The 21887-nt window shown below is 43.0% G+C and overlaps 1 protein-coding gene and 1 pseudogene across 1 annotated transcript; one reads left to right on the top strand and one right to left on the bottom strand.

The window, feature by feature from the left end:
• Nucleotides 1-1432: 1432 nt before the first annotated feature.
• LOC147901308 (5'-AMP-activated protein kinase-like protein) lies at nucleotides 1433-20569 on the top strand. Its single transcript, XM_087375374.1, has 10 exons — nucleotides 1433-2590; nucleotides 2683-2804; nucleotides 2961-3171; nucleotides 3314-3461; nucleotides 3569-3891; nucleotides 8423-8568; nucleotides 8697-8844; nucleotides 20106-20174; nucleotides 20251-20349; nucleotides 20463-20569. The coding sequence occupies exons 1-9, from the start codon at nucleotides 2018-2020 to the stop codon at nucleotides 20344-20346; spliced, it is 1836 nt and encodes a 611-aa protein (XP_087231500.1). The 5' UTR covers nucleotides 1433-2017; the 3' UTR covers nucleotides 20347-20349; nucleotides 20463-20569.
• LOC147901309 (uncharacterized) lies at nucleotides 11945-13448 on the bottom strand (annotated as a pseudogene).
• Nucleotides 20570-21887: the final 1318 nt, after the last annotated feature.

Here is a 21887-nt window from a genome sequence, read left to right as displayed (position 1 = left end):
TCTTGCATATAATTTCTTATGACAAATGTGAGCTAATATTATGGTTAAGTGTAGGCTGCAACACATGCACGCACGTACGCGTGCATATAATTTGTTAAGACAAATGTGAGCATTATGGTTAAGTGTAGGCTGCAATAGGGAGGTCAAAGGCTAGCATTAGTAGTGATGGATAAGGTCACACACACACACACACATGCACGCATGCATGCACATGCACATGTACGCACGCATGCACACACACACATGTGCGCACGCGCACGCGCATAAACATAGATATGGAGATACAGATAGAGACAAAGACAGAGATAGATATAGATATAGATATAGATATAGGTATAGATAGATAGATAGGTAGATGGATGGATGGATGGATATATATATATATATATATATATATAAATATATAAATGAGAGAGAGAGAGAGAGAGAGAGAGAGAGAGAGGTACGCACCCATGCACACACACAGTAGTACCACCTTGTTGTAAGTTCTATCGTTCCTTACTAAGAGCATTTTATGATATAGGACATACCCATCACATCTCCATAACCTTTGAATTCCTAAACAAAGTGTTAGTGCCACTTAGTTGTAGGTCCCTTTCTCATTCTTGAGATGAGCCACATCTACATAACGAACATGAGTTATGGTAAGAGCATTTATAGGTCCAAAATATGTACCCATCACATCCTCTACCAACTAAATCTTAAGATGAGATTGAAAAAATCTATTTTTGAACACTATAATATTGTTCACTTGAATCAACAAGAGGGCACGAAAGGGAAGGTGGAGCCATCTTGTGAATTGCTACACTTTTTGAATGTATGGTGTATAGGTGGGTACTTCTTGTATCTATATAAAATTAGAGTGTGGAACTTAAAAGTCATGGTTGATGCTAAAACATTCTCTAGTTGTTAAAGATGTATCGCTGTAGAGCATGGGTCGTAACTTTAGAGTATGGGGAAATCGTTGCTTATGTTTACCTTGAAAGTCTTCGAAAAAGGCAAGTGGAGGGGATAGGCAAGATGTGGGCAAAGAAGAGGTTACCATGGAGGCAAAATTCTCTGTGGCTTGAGTATGAATCTTGTTGTATAGGGTGCCTCTCCTTTTCGGGTTAGGGTGTGTACAGACTTGAGCATTGTCGGCACAGCCCACAGATCATGGATGGGCCCGAAGAGCTCCAAGCGACGTGTGAAAAATTGGGTGGAGGGTGAGAATGTGCAAATGCGCAAGGCGAGAAAGTGGACGTAGAAAGGCAACGGTGGAAGTGTTGGACAAGAGACAAATCTTAAAAGGAGAATTCCTCTTTTCAAGGTTTGGACAAAAAAACATGAATTCATTCTTACTACTTTTTCGAACTCAACAAGAAAATCAAGGTAGCTCTTACCTAGAAGAAGCATACGTGGCAGTCTTCCTCTTCATTCTGTGCTTGTCCTCTTCTTCTTCGACCTTTCCATGTCCTCTTCCCTTCTATCGCATTCCACCTTTCTTGCTCGCTCCTCCTGCTCTTCCCAACAATCATCTCCCTCTTCCTCCTCCTGCTCTTCATTCTCCTTCCTTTCTTCGTTCCCCAAGAAAGATTTCAGAGAGCATCAGCTTCTCTCCCCTGCAAACCGTCGCGTCTTGATCTTGCCGGCCATGACTCGCGCTTGGAGCACTGCAGCATCAAGAACAATGGCACTTTCAGAGCGAACAAGCTAGCAAGCAAGCCAGTCTAAAGAGTTTTGGAAAATTTCGTGTGTCTGACCGGAAGATGAAGGAGATGGTCGTTCGATGAATCACACAATTTGACACTGATTTCTAGAGATACTTTACAGGAACGCTGTCGCCTCTTCGCAGCGGTTCTTTGCCAGCGGATGAGAGGTATTGAAGAGAAACACACAGCTTACACAAGCAATTTATTCAAAAGTATCGCGCCTCCTTTTCCTCATGTGTCTCTTCTCGCTCTCGTTCCATTTCTGTCTTCCCCGCTGGGGAGTCTACAGATTGTGCTTTCGCAGCGTCTATGGATGCATTTGAGTTATGTTCATGGATGGAGCTTCGCGCCTCCTCTGCTGCAGTCTCCCCGTTTCTTCTGAGCCCACTCAAATCCACAAGTTTGCATCCTTGCCCGCGGCTTCGCCCCACGGTGGCTATTTCCATCGAATCGAACCTTTTAATGCTACACTACTTTCTACATATCAAATTCATCGGCCGCTCGTCAGGAAATCGATTAGCTGCAAATATATGGGCGAATCGAGGAAACAGAAATTTGCAATGGTCCACCATTTACTGTGTTCGACTAAACGCGTTACAATCTGGCCCCTGCCGAAAGTTTGCGATTATTCAGGATGCCTCAACAGAAATCAGAAGCGTCTTTACGCCGATCGTAAGGATCTTTCGTTTCAACAAGAAGGGTCCGCAGACTTGGAATTTGAGATTTTGAAGTTCATGGAAAATTCTGATAAGCCCGTCTCCTTTCCTACGAAATCGGAGCTGCTTAGGGCAGGTCGCACAGACCTAGTTAATGCTATTCTTGCAAAGGGGGGTTGGCTCACAGCGGGATGGGACTTGGAGTGTGACAGCGAGGAAAAGACGGCTATTGTTCAGCCTGAGGTTGGCATTTCCTTTGAGATGTGGACTATATTTTTTTCCCCTCATTTAGTTTGAAGAGGTTCATGATAATGTGCTGCTTCTTGGCTGTGTAGGATGCGTCGATAGTGGGGAGTGTTGCCAAACAAACCCCAAACAATCTTGTGGGAGCACCGAAATTAATCAACGGAGATGGCAAAAGCATGCTTACCGATCAGGATAGACAAGTTTCCAAAGAGTACTGCCAGTCACGAACGCATCTGTCTGTTTGGTTGTATGGTTGAAATTCTATATAAATTTTCTAAGAGTGTCAAACTTTAATAACTTTGTTGGCACGTAAGCCATTGTAGGTGCTGTTTTGAATATAACGTTTTCGTTCAATTTCCTGGGGCAGAAGAAAAGATGCGTGCGAACTTTCAGCAAATGAAGCTAGCGGATCTTTTTATCCCACTACAGCCATGCTGCGAGAGGAGCAAGATTCGATTTCAGGCAATTTGGGATCAGAACCTCAAGGCGGTCCTCCTCATGGATTGGCATTAGTAGACAGAAAGAGAGGGTGGGAACAGTTTGCAAAGTTGTTTGGTCTGGCAAAGTCCTTGAGAAAGGTATGCAATTAATATAAGTTGTACTGATCCGTCATTTGAATAGGAGACGTGATTTCTTGCTGAGAAGTTTTGGTACTTGTAAGAGACGACGTAAGAATATCTGCTCATTTCTGTTCGGGTTAAATGCTCCATGTGTGTGAAGCCAGAGCATGGTGGGGAAACAGCTATTTCAGATAACCATGCAATTGAAGAGGAAGGTGTGTACAGAAGGAACCCTATCCTAAAAGGAAAGAACACACCTGATTCATTTCTTTTGAGAAATGGCTGTGGGTCACATAAGCGACCAAGAGGTGAATGCACCCGGCAGTGCGTAGGACATTTCCAGCATGAATGACGTTGCAATAAATGCTTTCATTAAAGACACTATCCACTCTCACAGTCATGATTGACAATGCAGGAGGAAGGAAAAACTCAGACGCTTCAACACCTGTAAAGAGCAGAAGTAAGAAAAAGAAGAGGAGGAAAACGTTGGAGGATGAAGGCACAGTCTTCAACACGAACCAAGCATTTGACAGGATAAACGAGAAAGTTGATAGAAGGAAGGAATGGTTGCTGAAGGTCAAATCTAGCTCTCAGGAGGCACCATATGGGTTGCAGTATGAGGAAACTAGTGTTCCCATCACTACGCGTATTCATGGTCTGGAATCCAAGCTAATTGAAACCCTAAGTATGCTTCAGTATGGAAGGCGAGCTTTAACTCACAATGACAGGGTGAACCAGGTATAGCAGACAATGCAATGGCCCCAGAGCAGTCTTGATTCCTGAATTCAGCCTATGTAGTCCTCCTTAGTTCTGATTACAGACATATATGTTATGTTTTCAAAGAGTCAAGCTGTTTTGACAAAATTCATTAATTTGGTTACTTTTTTAAAGTTCGTTGCACTAGATTAAAATTTGTTGCAAGATATGCATGCATTGTTTTCCTTGTTGCTTAGACATGCACTGGTTAGGGTCTTAGCATTTGATGTTGGACCTCTTTAAAGAGGTTATGGGCAGTAGTGTCCCACACGACTGGTACCTTACTGGAAGAACTCTAAGACTCCCACCTTAGGTCCTGTAAATGGGACCAACCAAATACACGGACCGTAGACCGATCAAATGACTACTTAACATACAATGTCCTTAGTGCCTTGGGTTTGGGCATATGACGTGATAGATATCAAAAGCTGCTCGATCTGTCTAAGGTTGTGCTCCATCCTCTCGAAGGCTTCTCGATCCTCTCCACAATCTTCTCTATGGCTGCTCTCAGCTTTCTTTTGCTGGCCCGCCCACACGCTGCTTCCTTTATGCTAGTTGCATTTTCGTGGAGTCTCTTGTTACTAATACCTTCTCTTGGAGTTCAACGCAGTTTTAAGCGTTGGTGAGGCCAGTGGAGATGTCATAGTACTAGTCCGCACCATACTTGATAAGAGTTTATGGTTAAAAAAAAAAAAAAAGCCTTGTAGATGACACCATAGCTGTTTTTAGAGAATGAGTTCAGACATGTTTCTGGAGTCATCTGTTAGAAAATCGGGCATGTATCACTCTTGACCTTGATAGCATGCTAACTAATAGTCGGGTGCCTATGCAGTGGAACAAATGCAAACCAAAGGAAGAACTTTGAACCAAAGGTGAGTCTTAAGTAGATCCAATTTGTAGAGACATGTGTCACTCTCAAAGACACTCAGATCTGAGACACTGAACAGTCAATCTCATGCACAGTACCTCACAGAAGTACTCATAATGTGTAGTAAACCTGCTGCCAAAAGACCTCAGTTTGAAGCCTGAAGATACCTTCCAAATCTGCCTTACACCTGCTCAGCTGCGTGCTCTCAGTGGCGTCTGCGAAAGTACAGCAATCCCCCCAATGGAGGCTGTATTTATAGGAGAGAGGAGGGCTGAATTGCGAGCTGCTATCCTTGTGATTTGATCTCGCTTAGATCTTCCCAAGCTTCTGCTAAAGGAAACACAACTCATCAGCTGATGGTAATGATTTCCCTTTCAAATTCTAGAACGAGAGTCCCATCACAATCCAATGGTGGCAAGATTTTCTGAATCATAACCCTTTCAAGTAGTTCACATGAAACACGTTGTGCATCTTGGATGTAGAAGGAAGGTCCAAACTTGAAGGCCATGTTACCAATCCTTTTTAGAATAAGAAAAGGCCCGTATTACCACGGTGCCAGCTCTCACTCTCGATCTTCGAGGATTGAATAACAATAGGGGTTAAGCCATAGGTAAACATACCCTCCCTCTTGAACTTCTTCTCCTATCAGCCAGAATTTCATTTTTTGCTGTGCCTCCCTTGTGTGCTCTTTATATATCCCTCATCTATCCAATCTTACAGATTTAAATTAGTATCCCTCGTGTTTTAGTTGAAAGGCTACAACTGCGACTGCTATATCCCTCAGGTCCACCATCACTGGTTGAAGTGATTCATACACATACAATGCAACGGTTCTGTTAGAAACATGACATCAGATGTAGGTAGTCTATCCACTTAGTTTGCTGATCTGATACATGGTCTCTTAGATAACCTTCAACCCATTGGTTAATCTGTTCTGTTTGTCCATGGCAAAAAGCTTTACTCAAGCTTAACTTTGGAGTGAAGTTTGTCCATCAACTTGGTCCGAAGTTTGTCCATCAATTCCCGCCAAAAGTGGGATACAAATGTGTTGTCCTTTGCATCTCACTGGGTAGACCATGAAGTTGGAACAGTTCTTCGGGAAAATCTCCGCTATTTGAGCAGCTCCATGGGTGGTTTATATGGCATGAATTGGGCATATTTAGTGAGAGGTCTACAACCATAAAAATACCATTATACTCCCCAAGCTAGTAGGTAATGAAGGAATAAAGTCCATACTGATTCTGCTCCATTTGTGTTTAGGGATTGATAAATACTGAAATTATACGCTTAGACATGTGAAACCATTTCTTTTACTTGTCAATTAACTGTTTTTGACTAATAAAATACTTCAGAATGTGGTTATATAAATGTGCTATCCTAATAGCCTACATACTTTGGTCATTAAAGGCCACTGTTTAGTAGCATTAAATACTTACTCATGTCCATGCCTCACCATTTGAACAATTTAGGTTAATAAGCCCATGACATGTTACAATGGTAAGGCCTTCCTTAAAAACTCTAATTTCTAGGATACTTACCCAAATCTTATGCTTAGGGATTCATTTTCAAACTGTGGAAGATCTCTACCAATTAGGGTGCATGACATGAAACTCCTCGTTAGATTTTTGAAGCATTTCCCTTCGGAACCCCTCAAAAGCATTTCTAGAAGCGTCTCTGGTGACTATGCTTACATTTTGGGTATCATCAGGTTAGGATCCATCTCGATCATGTGTCCAAGATGCTGAAAGATTCATTACCAATTTAGAGTAATCCCCTTCGGGCTAACAAGTGCTTCCACTACGTTCAAGATATGTATGGATCCAGAGAAAGTTAAAGCTATTCTAGAGTGGTCTCATCCTACAAAAGCTTTAAAAGTAAATGATCCAAATAAATCTTTTGTACTTGAAACTTATACAAGTAATAGAACTGTGGGAGCCCTTTTGATCCAAGGTGGACAACTGGTGTCTTGTGAAAGCAAGAAACTAGGCCCAGCTCAGGAAAATTATTCAATGACCTGCGAGCTTCGAGTGACAGGCTAGGGCAAACTTTGATTTTGCTCCTGAGTTATCGCAAACCCCCTAGCTGAGACCATGGAGCTCAGCTCAGCCAGGAGTAGGAAAGGATAGGCTAGGGCGAAAGAGGAGAGGCAGCAAAGCAGCTGAGAGGGATGGCTGAGAGAGGAGAGCCAGCAGCACGCACACACACAAAGAGAGAGAGAGAGAGAGAGAGAGAGAGAGAGAGAGAGACGCTGGCTACACTTCCAAACAGCAAAGGGATCTCCTAAGGTCACTCAAACAAATGTAAAGTTTGTACCAACCTCCAAACTCACCCTTGAGCTGGGGGATTAGGGTAGCTACAGAAGCCTTGGCATCCCATACCACCAAGACATACCCCTCAGGTGCACCTACATTCACAATCCTTGGGCTATAGAGTACTGCTTAGGTTTAATGATCATTAGCCTCAAGTGAGTGCCGGCCTAGGTTATATAACCTCAACCCCTTGCTTTAATTAGCCAAGCTTACCCTAACTCATCTCCCACTTGACATCGTCAATATATACCAGCAATTGAGCTGATGTGGTACCTTTCTAGCTAACTGGGGTAAGCTTAGCCAACCAGAGGGTTAACATTTACCTCTAGGGAGATATTCTTTTCATCTCCAGGAGGAGACAGATACTCAGCAGTTTCCATTTTCTTCCCCCTCCAAACTCTCCGTATTTATCCATTGAGGATGAGATGTGCATGAAGGTGAGTTTGAGAGGCTGATGTAGAGGCAAGGAGAAGAGAAGGGCAAGCTAAGCAGTATGCGACTTTTACCCAGCAGTGCTTGGAACAGTAAACACCAATGTGGGCTCTTTTGAGCGACGGAGTGAGCCATGATGTCGAAGAAATAGCTTTCACTTATTACAACGGCAAACCTGATCTGGTAGCCATTCTCTCATCGTGGATAGGTCAGCTTAACTGCTATACCAAATGGGATGCACGCGCGCGCGCGTGTGTGTGTGATGAATAGGGCATTGGCTCTTTTCTGGAGTCCTTCCCTTTTGTAAAATGATTGTTACATAATGTGATGTTCATAGTTTCACAAAAAAAAAAGTGTGTGTGTATAGAGTTTGGCAATGTTTTGTTGTTTCAGGCCTTTGGTTATTTGACTGATCCTGTAGTATCAATATATACTGCTTTTCAATGGACATATAAATGCCTTGGTGCCACCTTATATTGTATCTGGTTGTTTGTTCAATTGTGGACTTGTACTGGATTAAGACCTTAATAAAATTCTGAGGATAGAGGTGAGTTTTTAGAAAGGTGGCACTTCTGTTACTTTGGCTTTGGTTGGCCTTTGTGCATGACATTTGCTGTGTTCACATTGATGTTAGTCAACTCCATCTGCTAGGAGGGTGGTGCTGGCTTCATTCACTTTATGCAGTCATAAATGCTCTTATGTGTTTTCTTACTTGCTCCATATGAGTTGTGCATTGACTGTATGCTGGATTTGCTAAGAAGAAATGTAAAGCTGAGTAGTCACATGGGTTCGGTTCTCATTGGTACTTGAAAATGGTAGGCAAGTATTATCCTTGCACTAGAGCAGGTGTTTGAAGGATAACCTTGCTGGTAAACTGTTGGTACTTGATGTCACGAAATCGCAGGTACATGACCTAACACTTATTGAGCTCGAAAAAGCTTCAGATGCATTGGAGTTTCGTGAAACTGAGCTTATGTGCATACGCAAAGAGCTTCGTACCACGCGTGCCCAACTAGCTGCATTGGAGGGGAAGTTTGCTCTTGAGCTAATGTATGGAAGACTCCTGTTTGCAAAATTTTTGATTTCTGCTCTGTATTCATATTTTGAGGTGTCCAAAGTTCCTCTGTGTAAGAATAATTGTCTTGTACTAATCTGTTCAATTGGTATATGTGTCATAGAGAGGCTCAAAAAATAATAGAGGAGAAGGATCAGAGGCTCGCTGAAACTACTAGTGTTTTAAAAAATATGCGTACTGCCCGTATTGTTTGGCCAAGGCCTGCTTCAGAAGTTCTTTTGGCTGGCTCTTTTGATGGATGGACCAGTCAGGTAAAGTGGCTAATTTCCTTCTTTTCAATATTCTGGATTTTAGCTTTCTATATTTACAGTGTGTGTACAATTTTCATCCTTTCGCCTGCTGCACTGCCAGATATTTTCCCGCTCGAAGGTTTCAGAATAGTTTTGCTGTTTTGAAAAGCCTTTTTTTTTGGTGTGGAACAAAGAGTAAGGGTCCAGTTTGGGGTCTTGTTTTCAGCCTCTCTCTCTCTCTCTCTCTCTCTCTCTCTCTCTCTCTCTTCACCACATGTGCACGTGCTCCCTTGGCAACTACGTCCCTTCATTTCATGGTGGTTGAAGGAAACTTCGTGAAGGTGCTTGTTTGCTGAAGATCTTTTCTGGCTTACAACCTCTTGATGGACATATCTCAAACATCATCAATTCTAAGGGATTAGTCTTATCCTTTAAGGAAAGGCACCCAGAATTACTTTAGGGGGCTGTTTATTCCAACAGAGCATTGGTATTCTCACGGGCACCAACTTTGCTCTATCTTAGCAAACAGAAGAGATGGGAGAGCGCTCTCCGTTGCAAGCCTCCGACAAAAAACCCCAACAACTGAGGCACAGAAAATCTCAATCCATGACCTCTCATAATCATGCCGATGAGGTGGGAGATGAAAGTCAATCCCAAACCCTCATTACAGTATAATAAACAACCCTTCCCCTTTCTTCTTTCCCCAACACACACACTCAAAAAAGAAGAAAAAAATCTGCTCAGACCTGCATAGGGGGAACCATGATTTCTTCCGTCGAGACGTGCCTAAGGAGCCGAAATTTCCCTCCAGCATGCAAACTATGAAGTGAAAGCTTAAACAGTCAAACTGCTTGGAGGGAGAAAAGGGAGGGCGAAAACTGTTCCTTGAAGTTCTGCAGGCAAACTGGCTCCGATTGAAGCGCTCTTCAGACACCCCTATCCAATGCATTGACAGGAGTGGCAGCGCCCTCTGTTGTCGGTAGCCAGGGGGCTGATTGGTGAGAAGATGAGAGAAGCTGCTTCAAAAACACCTGACGAGCAGGCAGGGCAGAATGAAGAAAGGACAAAAAGTGGGGGAGGGGGGGGGGGGGACTGAACAGGTAGCTCAGTACCACACCAGTTCGAATGCCAAGGAGTGGCACGATGGAGCAAGGTTAGGGTTGTCGAACATACATTTCATGAAGCTTCTATCGTTTTACGTGTGAATTTGACTTTATGCAATGATGATCTCTTCTGAGACTTGGTTTTAATAAAGAATCCAACATAATGAACTCTCTCTCTCTCTCTCGGGGGTGACCGCGATCAATTATCAAACTATAGAACCATTATGGTATGTTCCACTCTAGCCAAGCTATATAGTACAATAGCAGAGGCAAAGTTGAGTATTTGGGCAGAAAAGGAAAAGAAGAGGGCAGTGGGACAAGCGGGTTTCAGGCCCAAACACTCTACGGTGGATCACCTAGTCACCCTCCGAGTTTTGATGGAGGAAAGCCGCCTCAAGGGGAAGCCACTCTTTTGTTGTTTTATTGACTTTAAAAAGGCATTTGATACAGTGCCCAGAGACGTGCTATGGGAGAGAATGCAATGCATAGAAGTGCCCGAGGAGATAAGGTTCGCTGTCTTTAGACTTTATGAGAAAGTAAAATGCCAGCTGAAATGTAAGGATGGGATGTCACAAGAATTCTACAGTGATATGGGGGTCAAACAAGGATGCCCGCTCTCACCCACCTTGTTTGGATTGTGCATTGATAGACTTGAGAAATTGGTGCACAAAGAAGCATGTAAAAGAGAATTGTCCAGTCTTAACCTAGTAGGTTTTGGGATTTGGTTGCTTCTTTATGCAGATGATGTGGTTGTTTTCATTGATAGTGAGAGCAAGATGCAACAAATGATGGATATACTCGGCATATTCTGTTCGGAAAGTGGGCTGGCTGTTAATGTTACCAAAACTAAACTCATGACAGTCAAAACTATACAGCCAAGCAACCCCCCCTCAATCTCATACATGGGTCAACCAGTTGATACAGTGCACTCATTCAAATACCTAGGCATTGAAATTCCAGCCAATAATAAATGGAGCAGCTGTGTGCAACGGAGACTTGATGCAGGATGGGGAAAGTATTACCAATTTGAAAATGACTGCAGTAATAGCAATACAAGAAGATGGCATGTACGAAACATGACTTTTGGGGCATATGTGATACAGACAGTGCTCTATGGAGTGTAGAGGTGTGGGGTGGGAGTATATCATCCTCGAAATGGAATGATTTGGAAAAAATGCAGAAATCTTTTATTAGGAGACACCTTGGCATCAAGGCTACTACACCCTACTCTCTGCTACCTCTAGAGACAGGATGCTTACCCATAGAGTTACATGCTTTAAAGAAGGTACTTAGATACATTACAAAGGTCAAAGGCATGGATGCTGAAAGCCTGCCAAAGAGGGCATGGGGAGAAAGTCAAAAGCCCCAAAAGACAAACAAGAGCAAGATTTTGACATCTGGATGGGCACTAGATCTGAGAAATTGGTTCAGGAAGTGGGAGGTAGAGGAGTACTTGAACTACTCACCAGAGGAGGTAGATGAAGATGCTTTTCATCGTGACCTGTTGAATGCACTACACAGGAAATGGCAAACAGCTAAAAATAGAGATAAGTTCGAGTACTACTGCACATTTATCAACCCCCAATATTGGCCCACTTATACGGCAGAGGAGTCAGCCACACAGAAGTACATTTGCACACCTATGGCAATGCATAAGCGGAGGGCTTTGGCTTCACTTCGCACCCAATCACACCAGCTGCAAATTGAAATAGGAGGATGGAAAGACATGCCAAGAGAGAGCAGAATATGCCAATTATGTGACCAGGGTATGCCAGAAACATAAGAACACATGGTAATGATATGCCCTTACTATGCACACATTAGGAAAAAGTTCAGCTCTCTTCTTGAGGGACATAACAGATTGGCTGATTTGCTACATAAGGCGTCACCCTCAGCTTTAGGAACATTTGTATCTAAGCTTTTCAAGCACAGAAACTCACCTAGACATAAAGGTAGTTTCTCTTATTACCCTCCCCTTTGAGGGAGGAGTCTTTATGTATGTAAGGTTTTGTATTGTTTCAGGTCCCATAGGCCGATTTTTGGTCTTCAGAGGACTTTTGCAATTGAGGGGTATCTGAACCATAGTTCTCCCACCAAGCAATGGGAGAAAGACACTCTCTATCTGAAGCAGCAGAGGGCTCACCAAATGCACCCACTTGGCCAAGATACATTGACAATTGATCCTTCATCAAAGTCCTCTCTGCAGCATCCTTTCCCACTCTATCTAGAGTCTGCCTCCAACCTCTCATCACTTCAGCATCTTGTTGTGGATTCTTACCAAACCATTTCGGATTAAGAAGAAAGGCTGTGGCATGGAGAGGAGAATGAGCATATCCCATCTCAACTCTGCAATTTCTCATATTTCTTAATACGCATTGTCTCCATTGCTTTCTTCGGCTAGGACCTCTTTTATATTCCCAAGCATTTGATCAATACCTTCATAGATCACACCAAGACATGCATCATCCTTGTCCAGCAATTGTAACATGTGCATGATAGGCCAGCACACCCTCATATACTTCTCCACTTCATCCCAAAACGAGGTTGACAGTGTGGTGTTTTGAATCTTCAAGGCTTCATTGCATATGAAGTTTAATGCAAATCTAGTATCACCGGGCTTCAACAACTTCAATTTTGAAAATTTGGACAGCATACCCCTTGGTGCCTCATAAATGGAGTTGAATCGCTGCACCTCCTTGCCATGACAGATTGCCAGCTCATGATCCATCCATGCCAGGGCTTAGAGGTCCTTCAGCAACAAGTTCAAACAATGGGCAGCACACGGGGTCCAAAAGACATGTTTGAGCTCTTGCTCCACAAGGCGACCAACTAGCTTGTAGTTCGAGGCATTATCAGTAACAACTTGAACTACATGTTCAACACCCACCTCCAAGATAGTCTCTTTTAATGCAGCTGCAATGTATTCTCCTATTTTTGCATCTCCACTGGTATCTATGAATACAATTCCTCGTGCACTGCAAATCATAATGTTTAGAAGAGGTCTCCTTGCAGTGGTGGTCCAGCCATTAGAAACAATAGAGTATCCATAGTATGGCCAAGTAGATTCAACCGTGGATAGGCTCCTTGACACTCTTGCTCCTTGTTCAAAAGAGACGTACGGAGCTTCTCAAGTTGGAGGCTTATATCCCCTTCTAAATGAAGCAATTGCTCTTACCATGCCTGTGAAATATGGTGACCGTGCAAGAGCAAATGGCAATCCATTGGCATATAAGCAACGAGCCATAGAGTCATCAACCTCCTCCCTTGAATCATTGTTGAATACAATGGGCATGATAATGCCTTTGGATCGGCACTCGAATTGGGACTAGCAGGACCCTTGTGCTTCCTACTAGAAGATTCATGATCTTCACGTGCCATTGCTACCTTCTCATCTAGTGGCACCTTGTTGCAAACTTGGGACACCCATGTTCTTTATTCCTAGAAGATGGGCACGCACACGAGAGTATGAGCCGCAAGTTTTTTCACATCCATTTGCACGATCACTTCTTGCTGCCTCCTTCGCCAAAGCTGCCCTTTAATGTAACATATTTCCAAAGTGGCTCGGGATCTTGTGCAAACCGTGGTATCATGGCACTTGAAAAACACCTTACTGTGATGAATCTGGCAAACACCTTCTTTGCCTCTTACCTTAAGCCCAAGGTCTTGCTAGCCTGGATCCAAGACCTCGAGTATTTCTTTTAGGGGGACGAGTACGAAGACAAGGCGAAGATCCGGTTTGCCGTCCTGCACATGCAAGACTGTGCTTTACTCTTGTGGGCAGCTATGGTCAACACTGGACAGCAAGCCCACACCTGGAAGCGCTTCAAGAAGAACTTGATGAGGCACTTCCTGCCTAAGGAGTTTAAGAGAGATACAATGGTGCAGTGGGACATCCTCTGCCAACGCCAAGAAGAGAAAGTCAGTGAGTATGTTGATCATTTTTGGGATACTTTGTTAAAAGTTCAAGCATTCAGTAGGAAGGATAATAAAGAGCAGCAAAGGAAGTTCTTTGCTGGCCTACGGTATGTCGTTCAGCATGAGGTGGACATTGCCACTCCTACTTCTCTCGAAGACACCATCAACATCGCCTTGAAGGTGGAGAAGAAACAGTCTTTCTCCAACAAGCGGAATGGCAACAACAACAAGCGGAAGTCCCAGGGAACCTCTTCCAAGGAACAAAAGGGTAAGGAGACAGCAAAGGACGCACCAAAAGAGCAAAAGTCAGCCAGCCAGCCTCCTTCGAAGAAAGCAGCCCACACTTTCAGCTCATTGTCTTCACAACAGAAGCAAAAGTATTACTCCGAAGGGCGGTGTTTCAAGTGTGGTGAGCGAGGCCACAACTTCTACGAATGCCCTCAAGCTGCCAAAAACAGCAGCAACAAAGAAGCAGCCCCCAAAAAGCCAGTTTTGGTAGTTAACAAGGTGGAAGCACCTCCAAACGACACCCATAGTTTGTTGAAAACATGGGGTCAGGTAAAGGATCAATCCGCTTTGTTTTTGTTCGATAGTGGAGCTACTCATAACTTTATTTCTCATGAGATGGCACTGCAAGCTTCGGGTACACATCCAGGGGTACTTGGATCATCTACCCTTCATGGTGGCACCACTTCAAGGATCAGATGTAATTCTCGGCATGCCCTCACTACAGCTCTTGTACTTATCATTCCTGACTTAAGGAAACCATTCCTAGTAGCAGCTGATGCTAGTGGCGATTGCCTTGGGGCTTCTCTTACCCAGGATGGTCATGCTTTGGCCTTTGAAAGCCGACGGCTAAGGGATGCTGAACTTCAATATGATATCTATGAAAAAGAACTCTTAGCTGTAATTCATGCTCTCAAACTTTGGAAACATTATCTTTTAATGATAGATTTTCTTGTAAAAACTGATCATGAAAGTCTTAAATATTTTCTAACTCAACCTCTGATCAGAGAGAGACATATGAAATGGTCTACCTTTCTGCAATCATTTCATTTTCAGATACAATATACTCCTGGAAAAGAGAATGTAATGGCTGATGCCCTTTCTCATAGACCACGGCTTCACCATATTTCAGTTCCCTATCATGATGAGCTAACAGCCCTTAAAGAATTTTGAGGGAGATGCTGATTTTGCTCAGCCATGGGCACATTTGAAAGATGGAGGCACCCATCATGCCTACCACATCAGGGATGGCTATTTATTCATGGAGAACAAACTATGTATCACAAAGTAGCTTAGATCTAAAGTGATGGAGGAAAGCCATAACCCACCCTATGCTGGTCATAGGGGTATTGTGGCCACTTTTTCAGCCATGGATAAATTTTTCTACTGGCCTAACATGAAAAAGGACACTGCTGCCTACATTTCAGCTTGTCTCGCATGTCAAAAAGCTAAGTATGAGAGAGGAAAACCCAAGGGTTTCCTTCAGCCCCTACCCATTCCTGAGAGACCATGGGAACACATCACCATGGACTTCATTACAGGAATTCCCAGGACCAATCAAAATCATGACATGATTTGGGTGATAGTAGATCGATTCAGCAAGCAAGCTTACTTTATTGCTTGCAGAAAGAATCTGAAGCTGCCCATTTATTTATTAGACACATCTTTAGACACCACGGCATGCCCAAGTCTATAGTATCAGATAGAGACTCAAAGTTCACTAGTAACTTCTAGCAGGCTTTGTTTGAGAACCTTGGAACTCTTCTAAGTTTCTCCTTAGGTTTTCATCCTCAAACGGATGGCCAAACTGAAGTTACGAATAGTACACTCTTGGATTTGCTGAAATTTTATGTGCATGACCAGCAAACCTTTTGGGAGAAATCCCTTCCTCTTGTGGAGTTTGCTTATAACAACACAATTCATTCCTCGACTGGAAAAGCTCCTTTCGAAATTGTATATGGTAGATCTTTACCAACTCCACTCATGCAAACAAAAGAGAAAATTTTTGCCGTTGATCAATTCGTGGAGGATTATGACTCTGCTTATGCCACGGTTCAAGCAGCCATTCAAAAGGCACAGGAGAAACAAAGAGCAGCTGCAAATAAAAGACGGAGGGCGTTTGCAGTGAAAGAAGACCAATGGGTCTTATTGAAATTTGAGAAAGCCCGGTTAAAAACCAAAGTAGGCAAAAAGCGCATCTACTTCAAGCTATCCTTTCGATATTATGGTCCTTTTCAGGTGTTGCAGGTAATAAATGATGTCTCAGTCCGATTGAGACTTCCAGAGCATTGGAAGATCCACGATGTCTTCCACGTAAGCTTGGTGAAACCCTTCATTGGGGAACCACCTCAAGAGCCCACACTGGACGATGCACCTGAAGTAGAGGACACTGAGATCTTGTTGATCCCATAGCAAATTATTCTGCATAACCTCACTACGGGACGTCGAGGCACGACTCGCAAGATGTACCTTTCGAAGTTCATAGGGCTCCCATCCACCGATGCCCAATGGGTGGACAGAGCTACATTTCAGGAGTGTCCTGAAATCCTGGATGCTTATGAGGAAGCATTTCAGTTGAGGACAACCGAATGAAAGACGGAGGGAATGTCATCCTGCTTCAACATGTATCCACTTGCTTGGTACTATTTCTTTTTGTTTTTCAATAGTATGCTTATTAAGAAATGAAATGTTTTCCTACTGTTCAGTTACGGACAATGGGGACTAGGTCTAGCATTTGAGGGTGGACCCCCTTGCTTGGGGTTATGGGCATTAGTGACCCACAAGAGTGATGGCCTCTCTTTGAGAGGGACATTTGGAAACCACACCCCACCTGAGGACCCAAACATGGGACCAATCAAATGCACAGATTGCATACTAACCTAGGAACCATTCAAGAGAATGTTCCCTGAGCTTTGGGTGTGGGCCTGGCAGCATGCCAAGAGTAATGGAGATACAAGATAAGACGACAAACAAATGAGTTCAGTATGGCTCAATTATGACCTTAGAGTACGTCAATAGATAGTCCAAGCTGTTAGGAACCCGTGGGTGCGATCAGAATTGAAATCTGACAACTTTGAAATTTTAGGGTTTTTGGGAGTGACACGTGGCAGACTGCCATGTGGAATCTGAGCTGGCAGGTCAGTCCACCTGTCCCACACATGTAACAGCATGCATGGCAAGTGGCAGGGCATGCAAGCCAAGTGTCTGGCCCCAAATTTGGTAGATTTGGGGCAGGTTGTGGGCTGTCCTCTTTGGGACTGCAGCCCACCAAAAATCTGGGACAAGTGTCCACCTTCCACTCTAAGCCGGGGGGGGGGCTGAGCCTATAAAAGAAGGCCTCTCCCCTTCATTCCCTACATGAAAAATTCGTCACTTTTCTTCTCTCTCCTTTTGGTTGATGCAGCAGAACCTCTCGAGCTCCTTGGGTGCAGCCAGCTTCTCCCCAGGCCATTCTCTCACCTCAGCAGCACTTTCTCTCTGTACAGCAGCACATTCTCTCTCTACAGTTCCAGCCCTTCCTCTCCAGAAATCTGCCCCCTCTCAGCTCTTTTGGAACAGCAGCAGCATCCTCTCTCCTTCTCCTAGCTTGGAGCAGCCACAGCCCCTTTCTCTCTCCTGCTGCAGTCTTTCTCTCTACTGCAGAATTTCTCTCTCTACTGTTCCAGCCCATTCCCCTTGCAGAAATCTGCCTTTCTGTGCACCTCTGGAACAGCAGCAGCTTTTCTCTTACATCCCCTCCCTTGGGATCAGCATTGGCACTCTCTCTCTACAGCTATCACTCCATAAAGGCTTTCTCTCTCTAGCCTACAGGCTGTTTTTCTAAGCAGCCCCATTTCCACACTCTCCTCACCCAAGGTAGCTTCAGCGGCATCAAGGACTTCATCTACAAAAGGGTCAAGTCACGAAGGGAGCCTGTATTGTCAAGTTTATCTCATTTGCAGCACTATTTCATGTTGTTTCTACTATCTTTCTAGAAACTAGTGCTTGCCTCTAATGTTGGATGTAAGTGGTGATTGTTGCAGGCTTCTTCCTTGTGGATTGGGCAAGCCAAGAGTTGAAACCTGAGCTTGGAGTCCTCCTTTTTGTTGTCTACCTTGCACATATGCTCTTGAGTCTTGTATCTAGGTCCTAGGTTTTCACTGAGTTCATCAGTTTGGAAGGTGCATAGCACCTTGGTCTTGTATCTCCATTTTCTAGAATAAAGTGAGCCTGGATAAGGGGGGGGGCCGTCTTGGCCCCTCAATCATATTGCAATTTCCAATGATGTCACTTAGTGTTTAAGCTGTTTAAGTCTTAATTCCAGCTTTATTGCAAACTCTTAAGTTCAAGTATATGTGTTTGGCAACTCGCAATCATTTCATTCAAATGCCTCTGCAAAATCCGTTGTCTGAATTGATAGAAAGCACCGAGTACTTTACAGAAAATATCACTTCTCTTGGCACACAATGCATACACAAGCATTGTAGATTATCATCATTGGTGCCATCGTTCATGTAGAGGGGGGAAAGAAAGAGCAGAAAGAAGAATTCTGTAGAGAGAGAGAGAGAGAGAGAGAGAGAGAGAGAGAGAGAGAGAGAGAGAGAGAAGACTGGTATTCTAAGAGATAGAGTGCTCTAGCGAGATAAAGACCTGCACTTGCACAACGACAGAAGCCAACGTCAATCCACAGTCATTGAACGAAATAGAAGCCTGCGCCACTAATAGCAATTGTTAGACTCCACAAGCACATTGAACGTCTGTCGAAACCCAATAGTGGCTTGACCATGGAATGTAGAATTGCATCGCTCATCGAATGAAGCAAGGGCATGTAAACTACGAAGCAAGCACATGATCAGGTACGATACTTGAGTGGATTCATACTCGGTGATGGAGTGCGGCACATTGCTAAACAAAGGCGCTTATAAAGATGCTTGCATGCATTCGAATTGTCTACACACGCATGCAAACCATCAAAATCTTGGTGGATTGTTTCGTTAGAACAACATAGGGTGGTGGGCGATTGTTCATCGTTAGCGTCTCTACTGATTCTATTGCTCGTCACCACAAGCTTTATATGCAATAGATCAATACCATCATTCATCACCACAAGGTCCGTCTAAAGATCTATGTTGTGTCTTCAGGCTTCTTCATCTCCACAAGAGCATTGTCAGAGAGTGATGGCCACAGACGAGCCACCGACCAATCCTTGGTGGAGACCACTAGCCAGGTTTGGGTAGACCAGTGCTACACGTAAGAGCTGGCAAACTTTCCAAGGCGTTTCCACGTTTCGGAAACGTCAAGATTTAGGAAACATAGGGAAACGGTGTTCCCCTATTTGTCGTAACGTTTCTTGCAACTTTGGTGCGTGCGCACACACACACACTCACACACGTTTTTTCTTCTTCTTCTTCCTTTTTTTTTTCATTCTTTTTATTTTTTGGGCTTGGCATTTTATGGCTTAGTAAGCACTGGGTTTACTCTTGAATGTGAAACTAGATAGCGGCTTATGCTTGGGTACTGATGAGATGAGAACGTAGGAACTTAGTCTTCTTTCTTACTCTCTACTTTTTTATGTATGTTCTAACCCCCGCCTTCCATGTATATATACAAAATGCCGTACCTTGTAAATATAAAAGATACACGAATCAGAATAACTCAAATGAAAGTGTCCTAGTTTAGGAACTGAGAGCCCTTCCCTCACATGCCCAACTTGCTAAATATCCTTGCCCCAGTGGATGTCTCTTATTTTCTGTCTTTGCATGTAATGCAATTTCACTGAAGCTCTTCAATTCAGCAATTCTAAGGTTTCTAGAAGTATTGCATCCAAATGCTTAAAGGCACTTCATAGGCTGCTCCGTTCACAAGTTTGGGAAGGGCCTTTGTCGAACATGATTTTACTGTGGTGGAAGCAATTGACTGTGTTTTTAGTCAACTCAAGTGGCCAGGCTGGTTTAGATGTTTCTTGTCAGATGGCAGGCCTTTATGCTCTGCTGTTTGTTTATTCGCCTTGTCTTTTGTCTTTTTCTAGCTATCCAACTTGTGCCAGGTTCAGTGCTAGCTACATCAGATATAAGGTGTCAAAAGGTTTTGCTGCTGGTAGTTTCTAATTCAAATATTGATGTCTTAGCTTGCTTGGAGTTCTAAAAAATTCAAACGGTGAATGATTACTGGCTCATAGATCTTATTTAACCTGCTTTATTTATTGATATTATCAGATAAGCACATTGAAAGTGTTTAGGATCTAGACTCTGGTTGTCGTGTGTTTTGACTTTTTTACAGATAAAGATGCAGAAGTCAAGTGCTGGTGTGTTTGTGACAGCTTTGCAATTGTACCCTGGCCGCTATGAGGTGAGCTAGTTTGATCAGGTTGAATGTTTTTGTTTACTTCATCACGAGAAAATTTGAGATGTTGAGTATGTAACAGATCAAGTTTATTGTAAATGGCGAATGGAGAGTGGATCCAAGTCGGCCGATCATCCATGCTAATGGCTTTGAGAACAATGTGCTCACAATAGTTTGAAAGGTGATTGGAAAGCGTGCATGGTTTATACATCTAATTATCATCTTACCTTATATCGAAAGCAAGTGTTTGTACACTTTGAGAACAGTATACTGACAGTGTTCTCATTTGAACAGGTGGCTACAATGTGCTTCCAGATAAGATGGTGAACTGTCATAGTTGCTGTATAGACTATAATTCTATTTATAAATCAAGATTGTCATTTTGATGGAGCTAATCAGTCAGTAAATTTGAATGAATGTGAATTTTTATCTTGAATATGAACTACTTTCTCTTTTCCCTTTTGATGGAAATAATATCAATAAACCTGTTTGAAACCTCTCCATAATATAGACGCCTGTGTGTGACCTGTCTAATAATTCAAAGGTGTTCTTTATTACGGGAAATGCAACATTTTATGTAATTGATGGATCAAGGAACCTTAGAGAATCTTTCTTAGTTGATGACACATTGAGCGCCTATGTTCTCCAATCCTCTTAAGTATTGTAAATGGTCTACAATACCTAGGAGATAACTTTGGACATTCACTTGTCTTTAGAGATTCTGAAGATCCAAGTACCTTGAGGTAGACTTTCTCATTTACTTCAAACTCCAACTTTCTACGGTGGGGGTTTGCATAACTTCATATTCTGTCTTGAGCTCTTCTTATGCTATCTTTAGCTAACTTAAGCGTTTGATTCATATCTTCAAGAAAGTCTTTGGCTGCTTGAATCTTCTCTTTTTCGAGTCCCATTGTCATTGGGGCTCTTGGTTGAAATCCATACATCATCATGAATGGCCTAAAACCTGTAGCTGAATGTTTGGCACTGTTATATGCAAATTCTAATATGGGCAGATATTGTTCCCAATTAGTTTGCCGTTTACTTACATATGCTCGAAGCATATCCTCAATGATCTGATTGACCCTTTCAGTTTGACCATCACTCTAATCCGCGGAGCTCATATTCAATGAAGTCTCTAACTTCTTAAACATAGCCCTCCAAAAATGGCTGTTAAATTTGCTATCCCGATCGCTAACAATACCGGATGGTAGCCCATACAATCTATAGATATGCTCCACAAATAGCCTAGCTAATTCTAGAGTTTTAACATCTTTACTCTGCTGACAGGAATAAAATGAGCCATCTTAGTCAATCGATCCACAATTACCCACATAGAGTTGTGCCTCCTCTTACAAAGTGTTTGATATTAAGCTCTCAGGTGCAGATTTTTTATAGTCATGAGTCAGGTGGTTTTATTTGAGCTTTTGTCTTAGGATCCCCTGATTCTTGTGGATGGAAGGAAATACCTATGTGGTGTCTGTTGTCATATTGCATGCTTTGTTAGACACTTGTTCATGCTCTTAGCTTCTGATTTTGCTTCATTATATATAGAGTTTTTTAAAATTCAGCAGGTTTTCCTAATATGGTTTAAAGGCATTATTGTGCCCTACCATGAATAAAAGTAGACATTCATCTGCGGGGGTGATAGAGGGGTTGGCAATGGGTTTGCCTTGCTGTCTACCTATGGGTAGTTAAAAAGCATTTCAAAGTTCTATTCCC

This window comes from Dipteris shenzhenensis, chromosome 6 (assembly GCF_047967505.1).
Source record: "Dipteris shenzhenensis isolate YYH24624 ecotype China chromosome 6, Dip_SZ_1.0, whole genome shotgun sequence".
NCBI classification, from domain to species: Eukaryota; Viridiplantae; Streptophyta; class Polypodiopsida; order Gleicheniales; family Dipteridaceae; genus Dipteris; species Dipteris shenzhenensis.
Note: the sequence above shows the minus strand (reverse complement) of the source record. Positions and strands in the feature narration are given on the sequence as shown.